Source organism: Pagrus pagrus, assembly GCF_965226575.1.
Source record: "Pagrus pagrus genome assembly, chromosome: 16".
In the NCBI taxonomy this organism is placed as follows: Eukaryota; Metazoa; Chordata; class Actinopteri; order Spariformes; family Sparidae; genus Pagrus; species Pagrus pagrus.
The window spans coordinates 8,735,533-8,756,386 of NC_140200.1; the positions used below are offsets into that span (position 1 = coordinate 8,735,533).

At 41.5% G+C, this 20,854-nt stretch overlaps 2 protein-coding genes across 5 annotated transcripts; one reads left to right on the plus strand and one right to left on the minus strand.

Moving 5' to 3' along the window:
• Nucleotides 1-4,090: 4,090 nt before the first annotated feature.
• Nucleotides 4,091-12,511, minus strand: sh3bgrl2 (SH3 domain binding glutamate-rich protein like 2). Its single transcript, XM_084377577.1, has 4 exons — nucleotides 12,253-12,511; nucleotides 7,877-8,062; nucleotides 6,747-6,827; nucleotides 4,091-5,972 (listed from the first exon to the last, which is right to left on the minus strand). Exons 1-4 carry the CDS (start codon nucleotides 12,295-12,297, stop codon nucleotides 5,958-5,960), a joined length of 327 nt encoding a protein of 108 aa, XP_084233703.1. The 5' UTR covers nucleotides 12,298-12,511; the 3' UTR covers nucleotides 4,091-5,957.
• Nucleotides 12,512-13,658: 1,147 nt separating this feature from the next.
• lca5 (lebercilin LCA5) lies at nucleotides 13,659-20,835 on the plus strand. 4 transcript variants are annotated; one of them, XM_084376932.1, is made up of 11 exons: nucleotides 13,659-14,077; nucleotides 14,515-14,655; nucleotides 15,704-15,860; nucleotides 15,959-16,374; nucleotides 16,698-16,939; nucleotides 17,053-17,358; nucleotides 17,596-17,733; nucleotides 17,875-17,971; nucleotides 18,067-18,203; nucleotides 18,305-18,491; nucleotides 18,579-20,835. In XM_084376932.1, the coding sequence occupies exons 4-11, from the start codon at nucleotides 15,981-15,983 to the stop codon at nucleotides 19,466-19,468; spliced, it is 2,391 nt and encodes a 796-aa protein (XP_084233058.1). In that variant the 5' UTR covers nucleotides 13,659-14,077; nucleotides 14,515-14,655; nucleotides 15,704-15,860; nucleotides 15,959-15,980; the 3' UTR covers nucleotides 19,469-20,835. The 4 variants fall into 4 exon arrangements, with proteins under 4 accessions (XP_084233058.1, XP_084233056.1, XP_084233057.1 ...); XM_084376930.1 differs by lacking the exon at nucleotides 15,704-15,860; XM_084376931.1 differs by lacking the exon at nucleotides 15,704-15,860 and having other exon boundaries at nucleotides 13,659-13,974.
• The last annotated feature ends 19 nt before the right edge of the window (nucleotides 20,836-20,854 follow it).

The window sequence follows — 20,854 nt, forward strand, 5'->3', positions numbered from 1 at the left end:
AACCACTTCTTGTCCCGCATCTTATAGTCAACATGACTCATCGGGACTTGGAATGAGAAACACTTCCCCTTGTGAAAGCCTGAGCTTCAGTATATTTTACATTTATTCGTTTCCTGTTATCAACCTCAAAATACTGCCTCTCTACAATGTCCCAGGAACAACCTAACTTTATGTCACCACTGCAATGCTTTGCAGCCACAATTAATGCTGCATGAACATCCCCATCTGATCTCAAAGTGCCCAAAATAAGACATTGAAAATGGATGCAAAATCAGCAATATCTGACATTGTGTTTTTATTTTGATTGAATATATTGGCAAATTTCCCATAATTATACCCATGAATTGTTTGCTTGTTGTTTTGTTTTCTTTAGGATTTCAGGTAAAGGTGCAATATGTAAGAATTTTAGTTGAAGACACTAAAATATTAATTAAAATTGTCAACAATGCAAAGTAACATAACGTCTATGTATTGTGTTGCAGAGATATCTACTGAAATTAGCATGCTAACCAGCTAGCCCTGGCCCGTCTTGGTCCGAAGCTCCTGTGCTAGCACTGTAAACACTAACACTGCCCTAGTGCTCGGAGCTCCCAGACTGCTAGCTGCATGGATAACTGAGCTAACTAGCTAACAGTAGCTACCGTTAGCAGTTAGCGGTTATTGGGGCTACATGCTGCCCCTTATTTGTTTTGAACATAAATTCATCAAGACGCCAATTGTTATATATTGCACCCTTAAACTGGCAACAGACAAGTTTTCTGCTTCAACGTATCATTACGAAGTAATTGTTGAATGCACAACGTGATGGATATACAGTAATGAAACCATCAGCGTTTACATTGGTTCCCCATAAACCTCGCTATCGCTATATAATTTTGTCTGCTGCCGGGTATGCAGTCACCTTGGAAAAGGAAGATTAATTGGGGATCCATTTCTATGACTGACTAAGTCATTGAATGAACTCACGTTTTGTCCTGTGTTGTTGTTATTTGCAACTCGAGGACAACTTGAGGACAACATCGACGATCCAGGTCTTTGCAACATGGGCACCAACAATAATACCACTTGGACGCGGTAGAGAGAAAGAGCTGTCTGTTGCCACTTTAACTTTAATGAGTTTTCGCCTCAGTGAATTTTCATGACATGATGTTCTTTTTGCTTTTTGTCCACGAGAACATCCTGTCAGATCACATGCAAGCTGTACGCGGTATTTCCTCACTGACTTGCCTATTCAGCATTTTTGAGTTGCCTGGTTAAGCCATCTGTTGCTCACACATAACAAATTTCCTTTATTTGCCTCCGGTCACAGTTGCGTGTTACGCCATTTCATAAAGAAACTCACATCTTGAACTTCCCCTTTATGCTGTAGTTTTTTCACAAGAGTTCGATGAATCAACAATCTGTTTTTGACTATTGATCAACTTCTGAAGAAGACAAAAGAAATTCAGAGAACCAGGACCCTGAAACTTTTTTTTCCCTCTGTCCTGTTAATAAATTGATAAATATCTATGTGCAAGTATTTTCTGTTGAAATAAAAGATGCCATTAACACATACAGTACACCTTGTGAGGACGTAATGCATCTTTCCAAAGGAATTGCTGCTCCAAATCGAACTGGTAGCTATCTTACTTTTCCTGCATAGCCTTTAGACAGTACGCTAATACTACGTCTTAAAGTTATAGTCATGGCCCTACTTGAAATTTGATAAGAAAATTTCTTGCCTGCTGTGTCATTCTTTATGTTTTTGCTGTATTTGTTTCTAGCTGGAACCACAGAGTAACTGCAGTGATTGAAAAATCCCTGAAATTGACAGTGAAAGGGTGTCTATGTTGAGAACTACAGTTCTCTAGACCAGTGGTTCCCAGCCAGCATGAACCCCAAGATAAATCTGAGGGGTTGCAAGAGGATTAACAAGATACAAAGTCAAAGCAAAAAAAAGGCACAAAGTTAACTTAAATTTAATAGTTAATAACCAGAATTTACAAAATTTGAATACATTTTACACTACAGCAGACAACAGACAGCAAACTTGAACACTAACATACTATAGGTCCAAGCAGCCACATCATATACTGTCAACAACAGGGAGGAGATGAAGAGAGATACATTTCCCAGACTCCCTTATAAAATTGCTCAGTTTTGTAAGTTGCTGAGTCAAGACAAACTTGCTACACTTTGTGAAACACTGTCTGTGACAAATTCTTAATCATTTGGCCCTTCTTGTGCATTCGGCATATGTAATACAATTCTTTCTTTCTTTGTGTAATAAACATTGCGTTTGTTTGTCCCAGTGGTATAGAGCGGGGACGTGAGATCCAATGCTAATAGTGGCATGACAGCAGCACAGGTAGAAGCTCCAGAGGTGGTGAAAATACTACTAGACCCAGTAACCTCAGTCAGTACGGTCGAATGATCAGAGGATACAGAGGTTTGGACAGCAGGTTAAACACATATTGATGTCTGGGTTAATCATTACTGACACAGAGATATGCATCACTCTCTGATGGGAAATGGTATTACAACTCATCCGGGGCAGTGGCCTTGAAAAGTGCTTCTTCTTTTTTTTTTGTTGTTCACTTTTTCAGCGAGGATCAACCTACATTGTCGTGCCAACAGCACAACAGCCAGGAACGGCATTATCACAATGTTGCCTAACATATTAGAATGCACTAAATTATACAGCAATGACACATGAAACATGATTTCAGCTCCTTTGATAGACTCTATTCAGCCCATTTTTTACACACCAGGAGTGTGTGTGCACCATTTGCAGTACAAACAAGAAAGCATTCTAGAAACTGTTGAAGTTCAAAAGTACTTTTAATAGTAATTTTAATTTAATTTACTGGCCAGATTAGAGGAAATGGTTAGGTCAACAAACAGCCATTCAGTTACTCCACACAGCATTGCTAAATGTATATTAAAGATAAGCTCTGACCATGAAGAAATGATCAGATTTAAGATTTAAATTCACGGGCACAGCAAAGGCCTTACTGTGTCAGAATATTCTGCCATTTCTCCCTCTTCTCCCTTTCTAACATCCCATCTGCCTCCAGATTTGCCATTCCTCACCTCTCCACCAGCGGCCACTGCAGAGCCTCCCAGTCCTGTGCATCAAATGTCTCCACCTGGCTGCCAGATCAGCTACTCACCATGTAGTCAGCCTACAGTTTGTATGGTGACTCCCCTCACTCTCATTCATTGCTTGATTGTCTTTGCCATAACTTTTATTTTACAGTCTTTTTTCTCTTCTGTTGACCCCATAGTCTGTTTTTGCAGGTCCAAGTAAGAGTTTGTTCACCCGCTGAGTTGACTCTGTGGTATCACATGCCTATATTATACAGCATGAACATTTGCTTTTTTTGCAGTGTTCATAATTTGAGTTGTGTCCATCAAAAAACAAAATTACCATCGCTACATAAGGGCTCCAGACTTAACCTCTGAAGACAAAAGGTGGACATTTTTAAATCTCCATCTGTTATTTGATAACAGCTGTCAAATATGCAAAGAAAAACACACATATATAAATGTAATCGCTCCCTGAAGCTACCATTCTTTGTGGTAGTTTTACTAGAACAATAGAAACTGAATCCAGAGACAAGTTATATTTAAATATTGTAGTTATACCCTTCCTTTAAACATTTTAATACTGTTCTGTTTTCTTGTAGTTTGGCCTTTTGCCATTTCATGGCTATTTTGACACCCGTGGACATGTACAAGTTGCAGTCGGTGTGTGTGATAAAGAGGCTCGAAACTAAAACCCTATGTATTTCTATACATTGTTTCGTCTCTGTTCATGTCAAATCCTGTAAATCTGAGACCACAATGCAGTGAATAAATAATTCATGTCTTTTTAAGGGGTATTTTGTATTCTTCAGTGAGACAGATATCATGATGCATTGTTAGATGATTGTCTTGCCAAATATCAAATATCACAAATTCGCTGTATCATGATCTATTGTTTTCATGGGCAACATATCATGAGTTGTATCGAACAGTCCTACCCCTTAACGTAATCTTCTTCCTTGTGTCATAAAACAAATGCAGAAAAGTGTCATCAGCATGATTCTCAACACAAAACAGTCACAGGCAGACATAAGTACATTTAGTCACTTTGTGGCCCGAACAGGCTTGTTGGTATCCATTTAACAAAAAGAAAAAAAATCACAAAAAAGTCATCACATGATTTGAAAAAAAATGAGGATACAACACTGCGAAACAGGAATGTCTTTAGTGTCGACAGTGACAGAAATACATGTGTATGAGTATGACGTGATTTTAAAAGTGAAAATGACATATCCTTTCACATGATGGCACAACATTCAGGGAGGAATGGCTAGCGAGGGTGTATCTATTTGTGTGTGTCCTTCATGTGTGAACATAAAGGAGGCAGTCAACCACCCACCCATGATAATTTAATAAGGATGCCGTGTGCTGGTGTTTGGGAGAGAGAGAACATAGAATAAAGACTGGAGGACCAAGAGTTGACCATGATTCATCAGTCTATCACTGCATGAAACGCCAGTCCCCACATTTCATCATGTGTTTACTTACATTTGAAAATATATAGATGGAAGGGGAGTCGCAGCAGGGGAAGCTGATTGCAGAGCTTTGCCACTCGTTTATCTCTCAGCGACAGACTATCATTTCTTATCTCCCGTCTTCTGTCAGATAAGACTTGGAGTAATAATCTGTGAGGTGTACTGCTACAGCTATGCAACCCTGATTGTAAGCATGCTTTGTCTGCAGCGGTCTTGATTAAAGGATAAAGCTGGCGATGATCTATATTTCTCATGCTGTCAACAAATTCCATGAAAATACCATAAATCAACAATGAACGTATTTAATTCCCCTGCGCTGCAGAGTGCCAGTCTAAACTGCACAATGTGATGAGTTCCTTCATTATAATAAACTTCGGCATGTAGTTTTTTGACTCAGTCCCACAAACATCCGATTGCAGCTGTGCAGTAAATATTCATTAGAGCCCAAATGTGTATTCATCCCCATATTCACGACAAACTGTTCATGTTTTATACAGTCTATGGTAGGATTAATGTAGGGCTGAGAGACAGACTTACACACTGTTGACTTTAGCCTTTTTATTGGATTTGTAGACAATAAGAAATATGTATCAAATAACGCCACCCTTGTCCTTTAATCAAATTAGTTTGGCAGTAGAACGACACAAGAACAAAGTTTGTTTTATTTGATCGCGGTGACTACGAACTTAGCATGAACGCTAGCAATGATATGACGTATAATCTTTATGCATATGTTTTAGGATACTTAGCATTTGGTCTCATCTGCTATGTGATAAGCTGGAGTGTCAGCCTCACCTCTGAGAAAAGCATCCTCACTCCCACACATGCACACACAAACACATGCGCGCACACACCAGCCAGACATGATGGCTATAGGCCTCGGGGTTGTTTCAGGTTGCGTTGAGTGCTGCCTCTCAGGTCCCCTCACTTAACGTGGCCTTCATAAACATCTGCTGATTGAGACGGATACACACATACACACTAAGGCATGCACACACACAGTATAGGTGTGTGTTCAGGTGACTAGTGTCTGATCAGTTCTTCCCCGTCAGCTGCACTGTAGGTTGACCTAAAGCGAATTATGCAAAAGCTGCTACATTGTCTTCTAGTTTGCACAGCATTTATGCTACTGACAGTGTTTGTCACAACGTGTTAAAGATAATACAGGAAACACAAAAGCATCCGTTATAGAGTTCGTCCAATTCTGCGAGAATCAGACCCTTCTTGGATGTGATGGTGGAATGTTGATTTCTCGAGTCAGGAGAGGTCGTACAGGGCAAAATCCACTGGGTTGGATTTTTGGCAACACGGTGGCATCGTAGCAGAAGGAACAGACACAGGAACAGGAAGTGATGCGGGTTTTGTCCTCGTATTTGAAGGGTCCCTGGATGTCACATACCGGCAGTTGGATCTAGGCTACGACTCAGAATCCTAGAGATCAGGGGGAAAAGGGGATAGAGATTGGATAAGTATCGTCTGTCTAAAGCACATTATACAGTATGCTACACAGCCAGACTTCTCTGCTCAACATTCCAGACTCAATCCATCTGCAACGTCCTGCTGGTTTATTCGTAATCAGATCTCTTTTAACTCAGTTATCCAATCAACGTCTCGGAGAGGGACAGCAAAAGGATGGACCAGGGGTAAAATTGAATAAGTACTCTCCTGTGATAAATGGAAATTTGATCCTTGAAAATTGGATCATCTAGTGGTCGCTGTAATCTCTTGTTTTCAGCCAACGTAGCCAAGTTCTAAAGTGAAGATGTGAGATACTCTGCTGAGTGATGTATTCATTTTCCTGATCAAATGAACCCCTGAACAGTGGTTGATGTAGGGATGATGATTATTTCGAAGAGGGTCTTTGAGAGACACAGCAGCAGCAGCAGCAGCGCATACATATTGATTTTTGTCAAACGGTTTGAGGGGAGGATTCGGCTGCATGTAAGAGGACTTCTCTTTTTCCCCACCACAAAAAGCTGATGTGCATGAAATGCCAATAAGTTACACAGTAAATGTTTCAGCTTGCAGAAACTAGAGCTGCTGATCCAGCACTGTGGGGACATGTTGCAGTGTTTAGTTCAGTTTGAGGAAGTCGGGACTGACAGCAAACCTCGTTGGCTGTATGATTTATACCACAGAGACAGCAGTTTGTTTTCTGCATCTCAGAATCTGAATGCATGCATTAGCGTTAATAAACTCTCTTACTTTCACTGACGGCTGGGAGCTGAGCCCAAGGAATGTAAACACAGTGTTGTCCTCCTTTGACTGGAAGAAGTCTTCGTAGTCCTGAGGGGGAGGACAAAAAAATGAGGATGTTCAGTGTTACATAATCTCTCTAAGTTTGAAAGATGCCAAACAAACAGTCTTTCCACTGCTGCTTTTAATATAAATCGCTGTGACATTGCAGAGTAATGTTGGATTACCTTGGCCAGTGAGAGTGACGGCAGGCAGAGCAGATAATCTGCCCCATCCATGAAACTGGATTACGACAGGATTACAGAGAAGCTTGCAAAAGGGGAGGACATAAACTGGCAAGCACTAACCGATCAAACTCATTCTCCAGAGTAGTTAGCTCAACCATGTATATGAAAACCTAAATCTCATGGTTTCCACTTTTAAAATAATTTCTAACCCTAACCCTCTGAAACTGTATTTATTGTTCTGTTGTCTCTTTGTTTGAATCTAAATAAAACTAAAACAAATGTATCAACACCTCTGTCTGCTCTTCCTGTAAAATATTTACAGTGTGACCCATTCAGACTTGGTGGCATACATCTATCCAATCAAATTCAAGATGATTTAGGTCGACTACCAACCTCATAAAACAGCTAGCGAGCTTGAGGGCTGTCGTAGCTAACGGACCGATGAGTACGTTTTGATCTCAGCTGGTAAAAACTTATTTTACATTTCTTAAGAATGTGGTTGAGGTCCGATTTAGTCGTTTCCCCCTCATTCCCCACCTCCGTAGCTACAGCAAGAACGTGGGTGGAGGAGGTGTAGGTTGAAAATATACAGTGTAGCGATGGATGAGGTGACAGCTCCCCAAAAGTGAAGCCAAATCATCTTGATCGCCCTCTGGTGGCTGGTAAAAGTAGACATTTTGGAATATATTGTGGTTTCATTTTTGTGTGACATGATGAAGATCTATAGACTGCAGAGGGCGGTACAGTTGTTGCACTGGTCATCCATAGGAACACACGTAATGCATTTTGAGGAGAATCAATGAAAACTTCATATTGTACCTTTAAAGAACAAATGCTCCAACAACGCTGTGCTGTACAGAACTACCTAACGGACAGTTGCTCATTAAAAACATTAACAAATCTCCAATATACCCCGCAGTAGCGATCCTCGTTGAAGATCTGCGGAGGCAGCGGGTTGCCCTTCTCCGGCTGCTTGTCTCTGGGGATGTTACGGTACATCCAGAGCCTCTGCTCCTCCAGCATGGTGATGTCTACCTCCTGGAAGCTGATTCGATTTGCCTCCAGGAAACCCACCACTGCCTGCTGGTGCTTCTTTACCTGAGGAGGTTGAAAATGAATTAAAGAAAGAAATAAAGAAGGGTGGAGGAGGGTTGGATTGGGATGTTTGGGTAGATTCACATGTACATTAAAAAGAAAGAAAGTCAACAATATTCACAAACACATCTCATACTGCCTTCGTGTATGTGTAAATGAAGTGCAGCTGGACGCTGTACTGCATGTGTGTGACATTCACCCCGTCTCCGTCTGCTGTTCCTGCAATAACAAACCGTAAGCTGACACCCATCGAACCACACACACACATGTGGAGCGTATGTATTCATTGCATAGCGACTCCTTTGGTAACGGGGACATTAAGAAGGATTATTGATTAGTGGAAGAGCTTAGCCTTGAAACCGGAAAGCCAACATACTTTTCCTGTACGGTACGCTATGACCTCTTATCACATCAGGAGAGTTTTTGTGAGGTTATCGACTGAAAATTAACAATTAATAGCCATCTTGTTTTTATGATGCTCCTAAAAGCAATGAATCGGGATGTTTCGTGTTTCCTTTCCCATCTTTGGTCAACGGGACGGATGCAACAGCTCCCTGTGGTATTGTCCCGTGTGCTCCGGGAGGCCCTGTGTGCGAGTGAAACTGCATGACAGTGTTTGTGAATGCTGAGAGAAAAAAAAAAAAGTCCAAGGATAATTTTAGAAGACAGAAAACTCCCACGGAAGGAGGAGGTCATAAACAAATTAGACACAAGAGACACAGTCCATATGTCTCAGACCTGCCACTGTGAGTGAGCGTCTTTCTCTCCCTGATGGTCGACCAACAGTTTTGTTTTGTGCCTAATTTCTTTTTCATTCACAGCTACCTTGTATTATGTCTATGTATGCACTGAGTGTTCATTAACATCACAAAGGGGCTGATTATTCAAAACAGTTTGAGGGCAAGCAGTGCGGACTCATATAAACAGGGGCTTATTTTGTGGCTGAACGCTAACATTTATTATCCAGTATGCTGAAAACATTTCTCCAGTTATTCTGCCTTTGATCGAGGAGACAAAAACAAACAAAAATGTAGTTAAATGATGAAAAATGAATGGTATCTACCCTGTGTGCTTGTGTGTGTGTGTGTTCATGCCATGTGTGTCCATTATTTTAATGATGCTAAAGGCCACAATGGAGCTATTGTTTTATTTTAAAGACAGTAAGGGATTGTTCTGGACACACACCCTGTCTATAAAACAGCTTTATCTGGACTCTCACAGCAAAGCAAACTCATTTCAAGGATACTGATTGTCTGTTTGTTCTGGCCAAAGGTTAAAACTCCACAAGCAATGTTGTTTTCTCATCTATACTGTATGTCACATCGCTGGCTTCCATATAAATGATATGACCTTCCTCTGAGCTCACAGGCAGGCAGCGTGAGTCTAAATAATGAAAGAGGTGCCCCTGGTGAGGGTGAAGGAAAGTGTGTGTCAGGGGATGGGTGAGTTCAGATTTTTTTTTGTGTGTGTGTGCATGTAGGATTAAAGAAATCCAAACACTCATTACAGTATGTGAGTATGCATGCATTGTTTGTGAGCACGTTCTGAAATGTGAGGATTAACTGGAGGTTAAGATTAATCCATGGACAGAGAGAGACATGGGGAGAGAGGAAATGTAATGAAAATTTAAAAAAATACATGAATTACGTCCATCCTGATCAACAAGATATTTGCTGATTTGTTGGAGCTAGCAATGGGGCCATAAAATGTCCCAAAATGCTGAAAAATGTTTTTTCCAAAGCCCAAGATGACACCCCTGCCAACGTTTTGTTACTAAGAAAATCTTAGTAAGAGTCTTATTCCCAACTCGTCAAATACTGACGCGTTGGGAGTGTGGGTTGGGCTGGCTGCCATCCCCCCCAAAAATCAGCTTTTCTTACAAGTAGGACCTTTAAAGGAGACATATTGTCCTCATTTTCAGGTTCATCTTTTTATTTTGATAGGTTAACATGCTTTAATGCTCCAAAAACACATCAGTTTTCTCACACACAAGCACTGTATTCCCCCTCTGTCTCAGCTCCTGTTCCTTTAAAAACCCTGCTCCAAAATACCCAGGCTGCTCTGATTGCTCAGCTCACCCACGCCTGAGACACCACCGCTCACCGTGTCTCTGGTCGGCCCTATCGTGTTTTCAGCTAACACTTAGCTTCACCTGTGCTGTGAACATAGGCATAAATCGTGTGACATGGTGACGCAGTGTGATGTCACAAAGTCACAGAATTAAAGGTGGGAGTACTGATGAGACATTCAGGAGCAGTGTTTTCTGTGAGAGAGAGCAGTTCCAGTTGGCGCAGACGTTGACCTTTTTAACTTCCAAGACCTTTTACATGCACAAACACTGAAGGAAAGGGAAAACATGATGATATGTCTCCTTTAAATCTTAAAAAATGACTCAAACCCCCTTGTTCGATTGTCAAAATAGTAAATTTCATAGTTGACAACTGATGTAATCATTCTTAGATCAGATAATGTGGGGATACATAGTGGGGAGTATTATTTAATTACATTTAGGATCATTATCAAGCCATTAGGAATTGGACAAACAGTCTGATGAGGCTAACCCTGATACATACCCTCTGAGGAGGGGGGGATAACCTAATTTGCACTTCATTCATTCTGTGGCGATGATTTCCGCCCCACTAATCTGCTGTTGTTAAGCCGCGAACTGCTCATTTTCATGAGGACACTGTAGTGTTTTGATTATTACTTTCTCCTTGAGTCTGCCTTTTTTAATGCTTACACATCCCTGTCTATTTTCCAGATTTCAACCCCTGACCATCCTCCTCCTCCTCCACCACCTCAGTCTCACACTCTTTCTTTCACGCAAACCCATCCATTTCACTTTCAATCAGCTGAGGGGATCCAACCTCACCTTTCCCTCTTCATTCAATCACTTGTAACTCAATTCAAAAGCATTCAGAGTGAATCACATTCACATGAGCTCCGCGCTCGCATAACTGACCCAAATGGTGGACCCATTCAGGCGTGCCTGCTTGTGTGTGTGTGTGTGTGTGTGCGCGTGATAGAGAGGGAGTCTGTGTGTTTTGAATGTATGTGTCATAGGATTAAAAATAACTCCTTTGTAAACGCTCAGAGATTGTGCTGCCCTCTTCTAAGGCCGGAGCACGATAAAATAAATATATTACTCATCCGTGCCGTTACCTAAGGCTTGAAGCATTCGCGCAGGAGTGTTGTTTGATGATTTTCTGCTTATACTTAATATCAGCTGGGTCTACTCAATGGTATGTGCCTGTTATTTCCCAAAAGGGGCATCTGGAGTGAGGCTGCAACTACCTATTATTTTCAGTGTAGATCTAGCTGAAATGTTCTGCTGATCAACTGAGCACTACATTTACATTTACGTTTACATTTAGGGCATTTAGCAGACGCTTTTGTCCAAAGCGACTTACAATAAGTACATTTGTCACAAGTAGCACTACACAGGACACAGTAAACGGCCTTCTAATGAACTATACTGACATCAGTCTCATGTATTTGGAGTAAGTTGGCCCCTCAGCTGCTCAGATCGTAGGAGCCCCTTCCTAGAATTGCACAGTTGAAAGGAAGATCTCAAAACACACAAAAAAAGTAAGGTTAAACCCAAAAAAAGCGCTGTACAAGAGGTGAACATGGACCTGCTTCTCCTGCTGATGGTTTCAAAGATGAAAAGCTTGATTAAAACAATGCCCTGCCCTTTTTTTAAGGAGTAAGCATCTCTCTTACTGATTATGTTTGTGAATCTTTTTGAAGCCATGAGGTGTTCCTGTTATTTTGTCCGCCCCTGAACATCCTTGGATAATGCAAATGGGCCACTCGAGGCGTGTTTGCACACCACACACGCACTTTGTTCCACCTGTAGGCTCCTACAAGAATGTGTTATCTATCAGGCTCCTACAAAATAAAAGGCGCTGCAACTCAAAAACATTTGCATTGCACAGGACACACGAGAGAAATCCACCTTTGCCAATTAAAAACGTGCATCTGCAGCGTGCTGGTGTGTAACCTACCTCCCCTGTCTTAATGATGCTGACCACTTTCACTGCTTGTGTGAGCAGCCTGGAGTAGATGAGCGCAAACAGTTACATAAGGCTCATTATAATAAGATTATAGGATTTCTCGAGCATGTCCACATTTGACTGCTTTAAATGTGCGACTGTCAACACGCTTGAAAAAAAGCGTTTGTGAATACTCACCGCGACAGAGCCAGATGAAGAGGCGATGTAAACCTTGATGACCATTTTTAATCCCAAATGCGCACAAACAAACAAAAAGTGTTTGTCGGCAGCGAGTCTCGTTTATTCCCAAACTCACAGGAAGAGACTTTAACCTGCGGGCTGTGTCTCAGATGAGAGAAGACACTCGTCCCCAGCATTTACACTGAGGCATGATAATAAAACAGCGTGCGAGCGTCTCCACTGCTCTCTGTGGCGCTCAGCGACACTCACAGCAACACACGCAACACACACCATGCAAATCACTGGACTTCCGGTCGTTGTTTTTCACAATAAAACAACAAACAAACAACGTGATTGCTCCATGGAGGGGATTAAGGAGGTCCAAATAAATATAGTTTATCATTTTCTACACATGCAAGAATCTAAACATGTAAATCTTGGTTTTCGTTTTCTCCATATGTTTACCAAGCAAAATTAAATAAGATGCAATCTAATTAAAAGACAGTTTTATTAGGCTAATTGTTTGGTTTTCAGGGAGTTTCTTCAGCCTATTTGTTTTCACAGATCCCCAACACATCATTTTAGTGGCAAACGTTATCTTTTTTATTTTGAAAAATCCTTTTAACTTGGAGTTTGACTCTGATTATGTCCGGTAACTTGACGCAGGTAACCTGGAAATGTAGCCCAAAGCAGGGAAATGTAGTTCTGGTTTTAAATTAATTATTATTTATTTTTTTTGTACCAGTTTGTTTGTATGTCATTTAGTAGCATAAGTCTGATTTTAAATTAAATTTGGTGAATTTCGGTATGGCTCAACCAGTTTGTGATGTGGCTCCAGATTCAGCTGCACGTTACACATACTGTATATAAATAAATAAATAAATAAAACTGGTTTTGTATCCATTGACTGTGTATTACTATATGTATTTTGATGCAGATGTTAATCCTGTTGGAGATCAAATTTTCCAAACATTTTCCATAACTGGGCTTCACAAAAAAGAAGATGCACAGCCTTGGTGGAGGCATGAGGCATTTGCTTGTTATCTTGCAGTACTACTGCAAATATGAAGAGCTGACAGATTTTGTACATGCACCCTGATATGTAGCACATTTTCAATATTGCAGAGAGTGGGGGAGAAACTATATCACCACTTCCTCCTCAGTTTGTTGGTTGCTGTGAAGCACTTTGTTTTAATTTGTTTGTATGAAAAGTGTTATTTAAATAAAGTCTGATTGACTGATCCCAATAACCTTTGACTAGTCATGATATCCTACCTATCAGATGGCAAAACAACAGTAGTATATTACATAAATACATAGCAAATATGCGGTATGCATAAATCTACTGAGAAACATACAGTATATCTATATATAAATATGACAACACGCACTATAGCGCCACGCTGGCGTTAAGGTGGTACTGCAGGGGTGCTGCGGTTGCCATGGTACGGCGTCAGCGGTACGACTGGCTCCTGAAGGCGTGGACGAAAAAAAAAAAATACTATCTGAACGCCCCCGACGGTCAGGATTACTCCGTCTTCTTGTTTTACTGTGGATAATTACAGGGTGGCGCATTCTAAAACGATACTATTTCCGAGAAGGGCGGACGACTAACGTTATGTCCTCATATATCTAAGTAACGGTTGCTAAGTTAGCTAGCGTCAAAGTTCATGCTAGCTTGCTAGTAGTTAAAGCTGTGTGGCTAACGTTAGCTACGGATGGAGTCTAAACAAGGAGCAGGTAACTAATTGCTACAAAGTTAAACATAAAGCAGACAAAGCCGGGAAGGTGTAAAGGAGTAAATGTGGCAAACGGACAGGCTGGTGCCAGCAGACACATAGCGGTAAGGCTAAAACGCGACCCCCACCTGTTGATGGTAGTTTTTTGTTGCTATGCTAGCACAGTAAGCTATCACCAATAAGTCAATCCTCTCTCGACGTTAGCTTCCAACAACCCGTTAAAGGCTAATGTTTGCTAATGTCAATACGCTGAAATGGTATTAGGAGAGTCACCCACTTTTCTCTCTCATCCACGCCTAATTAATAATGCTGCATTTGAGTAAAGGGACCATTAAGATGTGGATGCTCAGGTGCTAGCTACATTTTGTTGCCTTTAGCTACATGGCAGGCAGTCTGACAACAATGCACCTGTCAACAGCAGACGGTCCATTTTAATCCAATCTGTTCGTGTCACTCACAGCAGGCCGGGGAAGCTAGCATGTTATACCACTACAGGAAGCCCTTGATAACACTCATCTGTGTGTACATCTGCTTTCACCAGGGAGCTTCTCGCCTGACTGAGTATATTCTCTCAGCAAATATCATTATCAAGAGCCTCCGGAGACAGTCGGACATGAGCTCGATGAAGCAGAAGATGTGATGACGGCCACAGAGATGATGGGGATATAATGTAACCTTTGTGGTAGGTGCTAAATAATGGATACTACTGTACTGTACTTCGTATAATTATCATCAACACTTTTTTGTCATCAAAAACATTTGAGATTAATATCACTTATGTGTAATTTAAATGTGTATTTCTTGTAAATGATTAGAGGGGATAGCAAACAGTAGGCCTAAGTGACATGACATGATTTACTATTAAAGTTTCTGCATGTAATGAACTAGGTATAGTTAAACATTTAAAACTGAAAAAAACATTTCTGCCCCGCTTGACCTGCAATTATGCCCTTTTCTATTTATGCTGATGATGATGATGATGATGATGATGCTGCTGCTGCTGGTGTGTGTACTGCTGTTGCCATAGATACGTGTCCATCAAGTGATTGTGTTATTGTCAGGGCTGACAAAAGAGCAAGATGACTGCACGACCTTGTCATTAACACAGATATCAAAGAGCGAAGAGGCCCCTCAGTATTATTCAAGGGACTCAAGGTTGTTTGATCCCTTACAAACAATGGCAAATAATATCTGGAGGCGCTGGACTTTATTCTTTTTTTTTTTTTGAGTTTTGTGTGTTGATTGTGTGGAGATGTAGGATTTGATTAATGTAGAAAAACAAAAAATACATACCATTAAGGCTTGCAGTATAAAGACTTGCATCATGATATGATAGATTCAGATACAGTCAGAAAATGATATCAGACAAATTCTGCATTTCACAGAGTGTATGGAAAACCATTCAGCAATACATACAAGATATATATGTGGTGCTATCTACCATAAATATGCAACAACATGTCTACAATCAACAGAATTAAAATATCAGATAAGAACACCTGAACACTTTACATTCACTATATTTTTTCTGCTCCTTGTATTTTTTAAACGTATGTGTACATGTGTATCTTACTGCAGTCAGAGATAATAGTCTTGCTGTTTAATAAGTCACCTGGACAGATGGGGGCAGGCTAGCATTTTGTATGTAGCAGCAGCAGTGGTGTAGACCAGTGATATCATACATCATTCAGCCTCATGGAAAATTCCACCTCATGTGTGTTGTCGCTTAGTGACCAAGGCACACGATACGGAAAACCTGAGAGAAACCCGTTGGCCTAGCTTCTTATGACTGTTTTGGATGAATTTTGAGAATTTCATCCTGGTTGCTCAATACCAACGATGATGTCAGTTTATCAGGGGACTTTTAATGCAAGTCTGTTAAATCAGGTAAGGTACATTCTGTACGAGTAAGCCTTTGTTATTGTTGAACTGTAACTCAGAAAAAACTTCTCATTTCTTCCTTTTTGTGTTTAAATCCAACACAGCATTTCTTCTCAAAGTGACAACATGGAATCAGAAAACAAAACCGACCCTTATGAAGACAACCGGGATGCCGATCAAAGTCGTCAGTCACTGCGGAGTACGAGGAAAGATTCCCGTGACTCGTCCGTCCAAAAACACAAAAAGAACAACTGGGACAAGATCAATGATGGGGAGGAAAAGGAAGACGTCGCTGAGGGTAGATCGAAAACAAGAACGTGGCATTCTGATCCAGATCGGGACCAGATATCAGATGGAGAGGGGCGGAGGAGTAGTCGCTCTTATTACTCTGAGGACTACGAGAATGAGTCTCCTTCAGACAGATCGCTCTCACCTTACTCCCAGTCCCGGACGCCATCCCCAACGCCTCAGAGAGGGATGAGGGCAAAGAGGACTTCTAATAGCCCCCTTTACAAGACGGGTATGTACTGAAGGATGTGTGAATGGACAGATAAATACATTTATCTTCACCCTTACTTTTTAATTTCCCTGTACTGTCCAGATGATGGCAGTGTAAGGCAGATTTTAATGTGGTCATTAAGATTTTTATAAGCAGTTTTTTACCCTGAACTCTGACTTTCTTGAAAACACACTAATTGTGTTTTGAATAAAGTTTTTTTTTTTTTTTTGCATCAAATTTAATTAATATTCACCTCTCCTGGTGCACTTGTCCATGTAAAAGTGTTTATTGTCATTATTACTTTATATTTTTTTCAATATCATGTGTGTTCCTCTACCTTGCAGGCGGTGTGGGGCGTCGGGGTGTGTCTCGCCCACAGCGTCCAGGTGGCCAACCCCTGACCCAGCAGCACCGCAGGGGAGTGCGTTCACAAAGCAAGGAGTCCACACCCCCTAAAGACTTGGACCTGGTCACCAAAAGGATGCTTTCAGCCCGCCTGCTAAAGATCAATGAATTGCGCAACTCACTTGCTGAGCTGCAACAGCGCACTGACGAGCTGCAGAAGGAGAATCGAGTTCTCAGACAGGTATGCCTAACCATCTAGTTAAGTTTAAAACAAATCACATGGTCTTTTACCTTCAGATTCTTTGAAACACCTGTGGCATCCTAAAGTGGACTAACTGCTTTTCCGCACTGCAGCTTCAGGTGCGTCAAGAGAAAGCCCTGCAGCGCTATGACGACACCGAGAGCGAGATTTCTCAGCTACTGGCGCGCCACTCCAATGAAACCCAAGTGCTGCGTGAGCGGCTGAGGCGCACTCAAGAGCGGGAACGGGCAGCCGAGCGACGGTTGAAGGACAGCGAGGAGCAGCTGCAAAGGAGTCGGGCGACCATAGCACGGCTGAAGAAGCTGGTCGATCAGCGAGAGTTAGCCGCCAGAGACGAGCTAAGCCGCAGGCTGGAGGAAGAGAAGACACGGGCCCAAGAGGCAGAACTAAAGATCAAGGTAAATTAATTTATCAGAAAACTCAGCTCCTACAATAGACCATTCCTGCACATGATCTTTCCTCTGTCCTTTTTTAATTGTAGCTTATACATTAGATTTAACAAATGATAGATGTCTAGTTTACAAGGCTATTCCATAGCTAGCTAGACAATCACTTGCAGGTAATCATCAGACTTAAGTTCCTTTTTGTCATGCGGCAGTCTGAAAGTGCATTCGTTGTCCTGTGTGTGTTTGAAGGAGCTGGAGCGTAGCGTGGAACTGAGCAACAGCAGTTACCAGAGGCAGCTGGCTGCAGAGAGGAAGAAGACCATCAGCGCCCAGGAGGAGATCAGGACTCTGCAGGAGGAGCTGGAGCGACTGACCAATAAACTCAAGGTCCATATATTAAATGATATACTTGAAGATATGTTGTCTAACATTCCTGCATTAAAATAATTTTGCGGAGTTGTGTACTTGGATTATCCCAAATGTGTCCGTAATTTTATTTAGCAATTTTATGATTTGATTTATTATCAGGAGAAGGAGAGAGAACTAGATACTAAGAACATCTATGCAAACCGCATGATGAAACCATCACTCAGAAAAGATGCTGACAGTGGCACAAAGCGGAAAGGTGAGGCCTAACTATTGGTGCCTGTTCATGATTTATGTGCTGTGTATACTTCCTGGTCACGGTTTGGACTCTAATATATAATCTCTCACCTATAGTCCCCAGCAGGAACAGCAGCAAGGCAGTACAGACGACAGACAGGCTGTCCAGTCTGGATTTCCCCACACCTCCACCTGCCATCACCGATGCCAATGAGTTCAGTGAACAGGCACCTGATGACTACCTGTCACTCAAGGTACAAAGAAGTGACTGTACTTTACTTTACCTCCACGTCCACACTTTCTCCTCCCATATTGTTACTCATGCCTCTTTCTCTCAATCAATTTATGTCGAAAGGAGCCTAACCAAGAGGACAGACGGGCAGAAACAGAAGACAGACATCAAAAGTGGGAACAGCAGAAGATGAGAGATGGGGAAAAACAAAGAGACAAAGAGAATGAATCGGTGAAGGAGAACAAGGAGAAACAGCAACTCAACCAGGAGCTAAATGTGCTTGAGGAGAAGGCAAAAAGACTCAGAAATAGTAAGATAAACAGAGAGTATACATACGCATAGAAATTAGTAAAAGGCATAAAAAAGTAAAAGTAACGGCTTCATGTTCTGTCCACAGGCCGGGAGAAAGAAAAGGAGGAAGAAGACAGAAAGAGGACGAGTTCCTTGTTAAACCAGGAGGAAGAGAATAACAGGAAGCCCGGCCATGTCTTGGAAGAGGTGAGGAAGTGGAACCAGGATGCTCTGGCCAATCAGCAAGAAGCAGAGGAAGCACATCGCAAAAAGGAACAGCTGCTGGCTAAGATGCTTGAAATAGACCGTCAGAACCACGGAGCCCAGGACACCATGTCTTCTGAGTCCAATAAGGGCTCCAGTAACCATTCTTCTCCTCGTCTTCCCGAGCAGAGGAACTCCATTTTTAACCTGACAGAATCAGAAGAATCGGCCAGTTTGCGCGCCGGTGCTGGAAGCAGGGAAGGTGGAAGGAGAAGATCAGGCATAGAGGGTGGAGCTGTTGCAACAGGACTGGGGAGGAGAGCGCTACGGTCCCAGATCTCCGGTGATGACTTGGCATTCGGAAGCTACGCGCCTTCTTTTGGAAATTCAGCCTCCCGAGTTTCTTCAGGCTTCCCTCCGCCTCCGCCCACAGAGGACAGGGACTCTGCGTTAGAAGCAATAGGCGTTTTTAGTCTCAGAGGGGTGGAGACGGAGAAAGAAAAGGAAAGAGGAACCGGGAAGGACAAGAAGTCTAGCCTCATGCAGCAGCTATTTGGTGCCCTGGCTACACCTACTGGTGATGGTGTTAGCCCCTCCAATAAGATGGAGATCCTGAACAGTCCTCCATCTACCAATGGAGTGCGTTCTAGAAGGGAAGGACTGCTCAGCTACAACTCAGGGTCTTCCACTCCTCCGGCATCCTCCCTGAACACCCTACAGGTCGCAGACAGCAGACCTGCCATCCGTGCCATCAGCTCATTTGATGATGACATAGAGGAACTTACTTTATGAAATTAATTTATATTTAAAGTCATTAATCTCATAAAGAGATTGAGTGATGAACATGGTTTATAAATTCAAAATGATAAATTATTAAACTTGTCTTACTGTCTTTTAAATGTTTCATCATGTAGGACAATAATTTAATGTGACCGTGATGCATTCAGGTGCATGTGTGTCGACACACGGATGATGGATAGTTGTCAGTGTTGCTGAAACTGGGAATATAGAAATGTTTAACCTTTGATCTGTTTTTAATGGTAGTTGAACTCAGAAGTGTTGTGTCGACTGTGGCTTGTACTGGTTGCACTTGTCAAATTTGAAAAGGTTCCTCAGGTTGCTTTCCAGTGTTTGTGGTAGAATATGACTGGTAGTTTATCTTTCAAAAGCAGGATAGCACCGCCACAACACTCAACCCCATAATACATATCCAATTAATAAACCAAACCAAGTGCAAGCCTTACATTCACTCTGGCTGCAACACACATTACTTTGCATTGGATATTTTAGCGCTTTGCCATATTTTTTAGTAATGATAGTTTTGAATCCTGCATTTCTTTGTGTGTCGGTATTTGGGTAGGTTTTATTCCGCACAATTTGAGTTATTCATGATTTAAGAATGTATCACTAAGCAATATGACAATCAAACATCAGTTGCTGAATGTCTGAAAAATTATATAATACGGGTATTTTTAAAAAAAAACATTTATAATAAAACTTAAATGTCAAGGTTCTGATTAAGTGGGACATTACAAGGGAAACGTCGGATGTTAATGCCATACGAGCACGTGTTGCTAAATAACTTATTAAAGGACATTAAAAGCATAGATGTAAGTTGTATTTTCACAAACTAAAACTGTTACTATTTGACTTGCGTGTTTGAGGGCCGATACAGGAGCGTTGTTGGACACTCGTGGCTCTGAGACAGTAAATATATTTTATTATTATATTCCTGGGTCCTTGTCCCCCTGCACTGATACGACTCACAGCAGACAATCAGCACTAAAACAAACCACCAAGGTACAAGCTGTAGTGAAATAAATAGACTCTATTTCTATCTGTATTTATTTTTTGTTGTGTTCTTATAGACTCTCAGCATCTCCTAACGTGGCACAAGGCTGATATTAATGTGCATCAGGAAGCTGTTAAATTGTTTTAGATATATCCACATTTGAAGAGCTCTTTGTATTTATTCTGGCAGAATTCATTATTGTCACTTTCATAAGGGATTTAAATGTGTAACCAGTGAACACTTTGTGGTTTAATCAGCCTGCATTTTGGATTTTTCACATTTTCTACTTATTGTCCAGCTGTGTTGTTTGAATAAAGTGTATGTGTTGTATCTTAGTTGAATGAAAATAAATGCGAGTGAGAGTGAAGCTGTTGCTCAGTTATCAG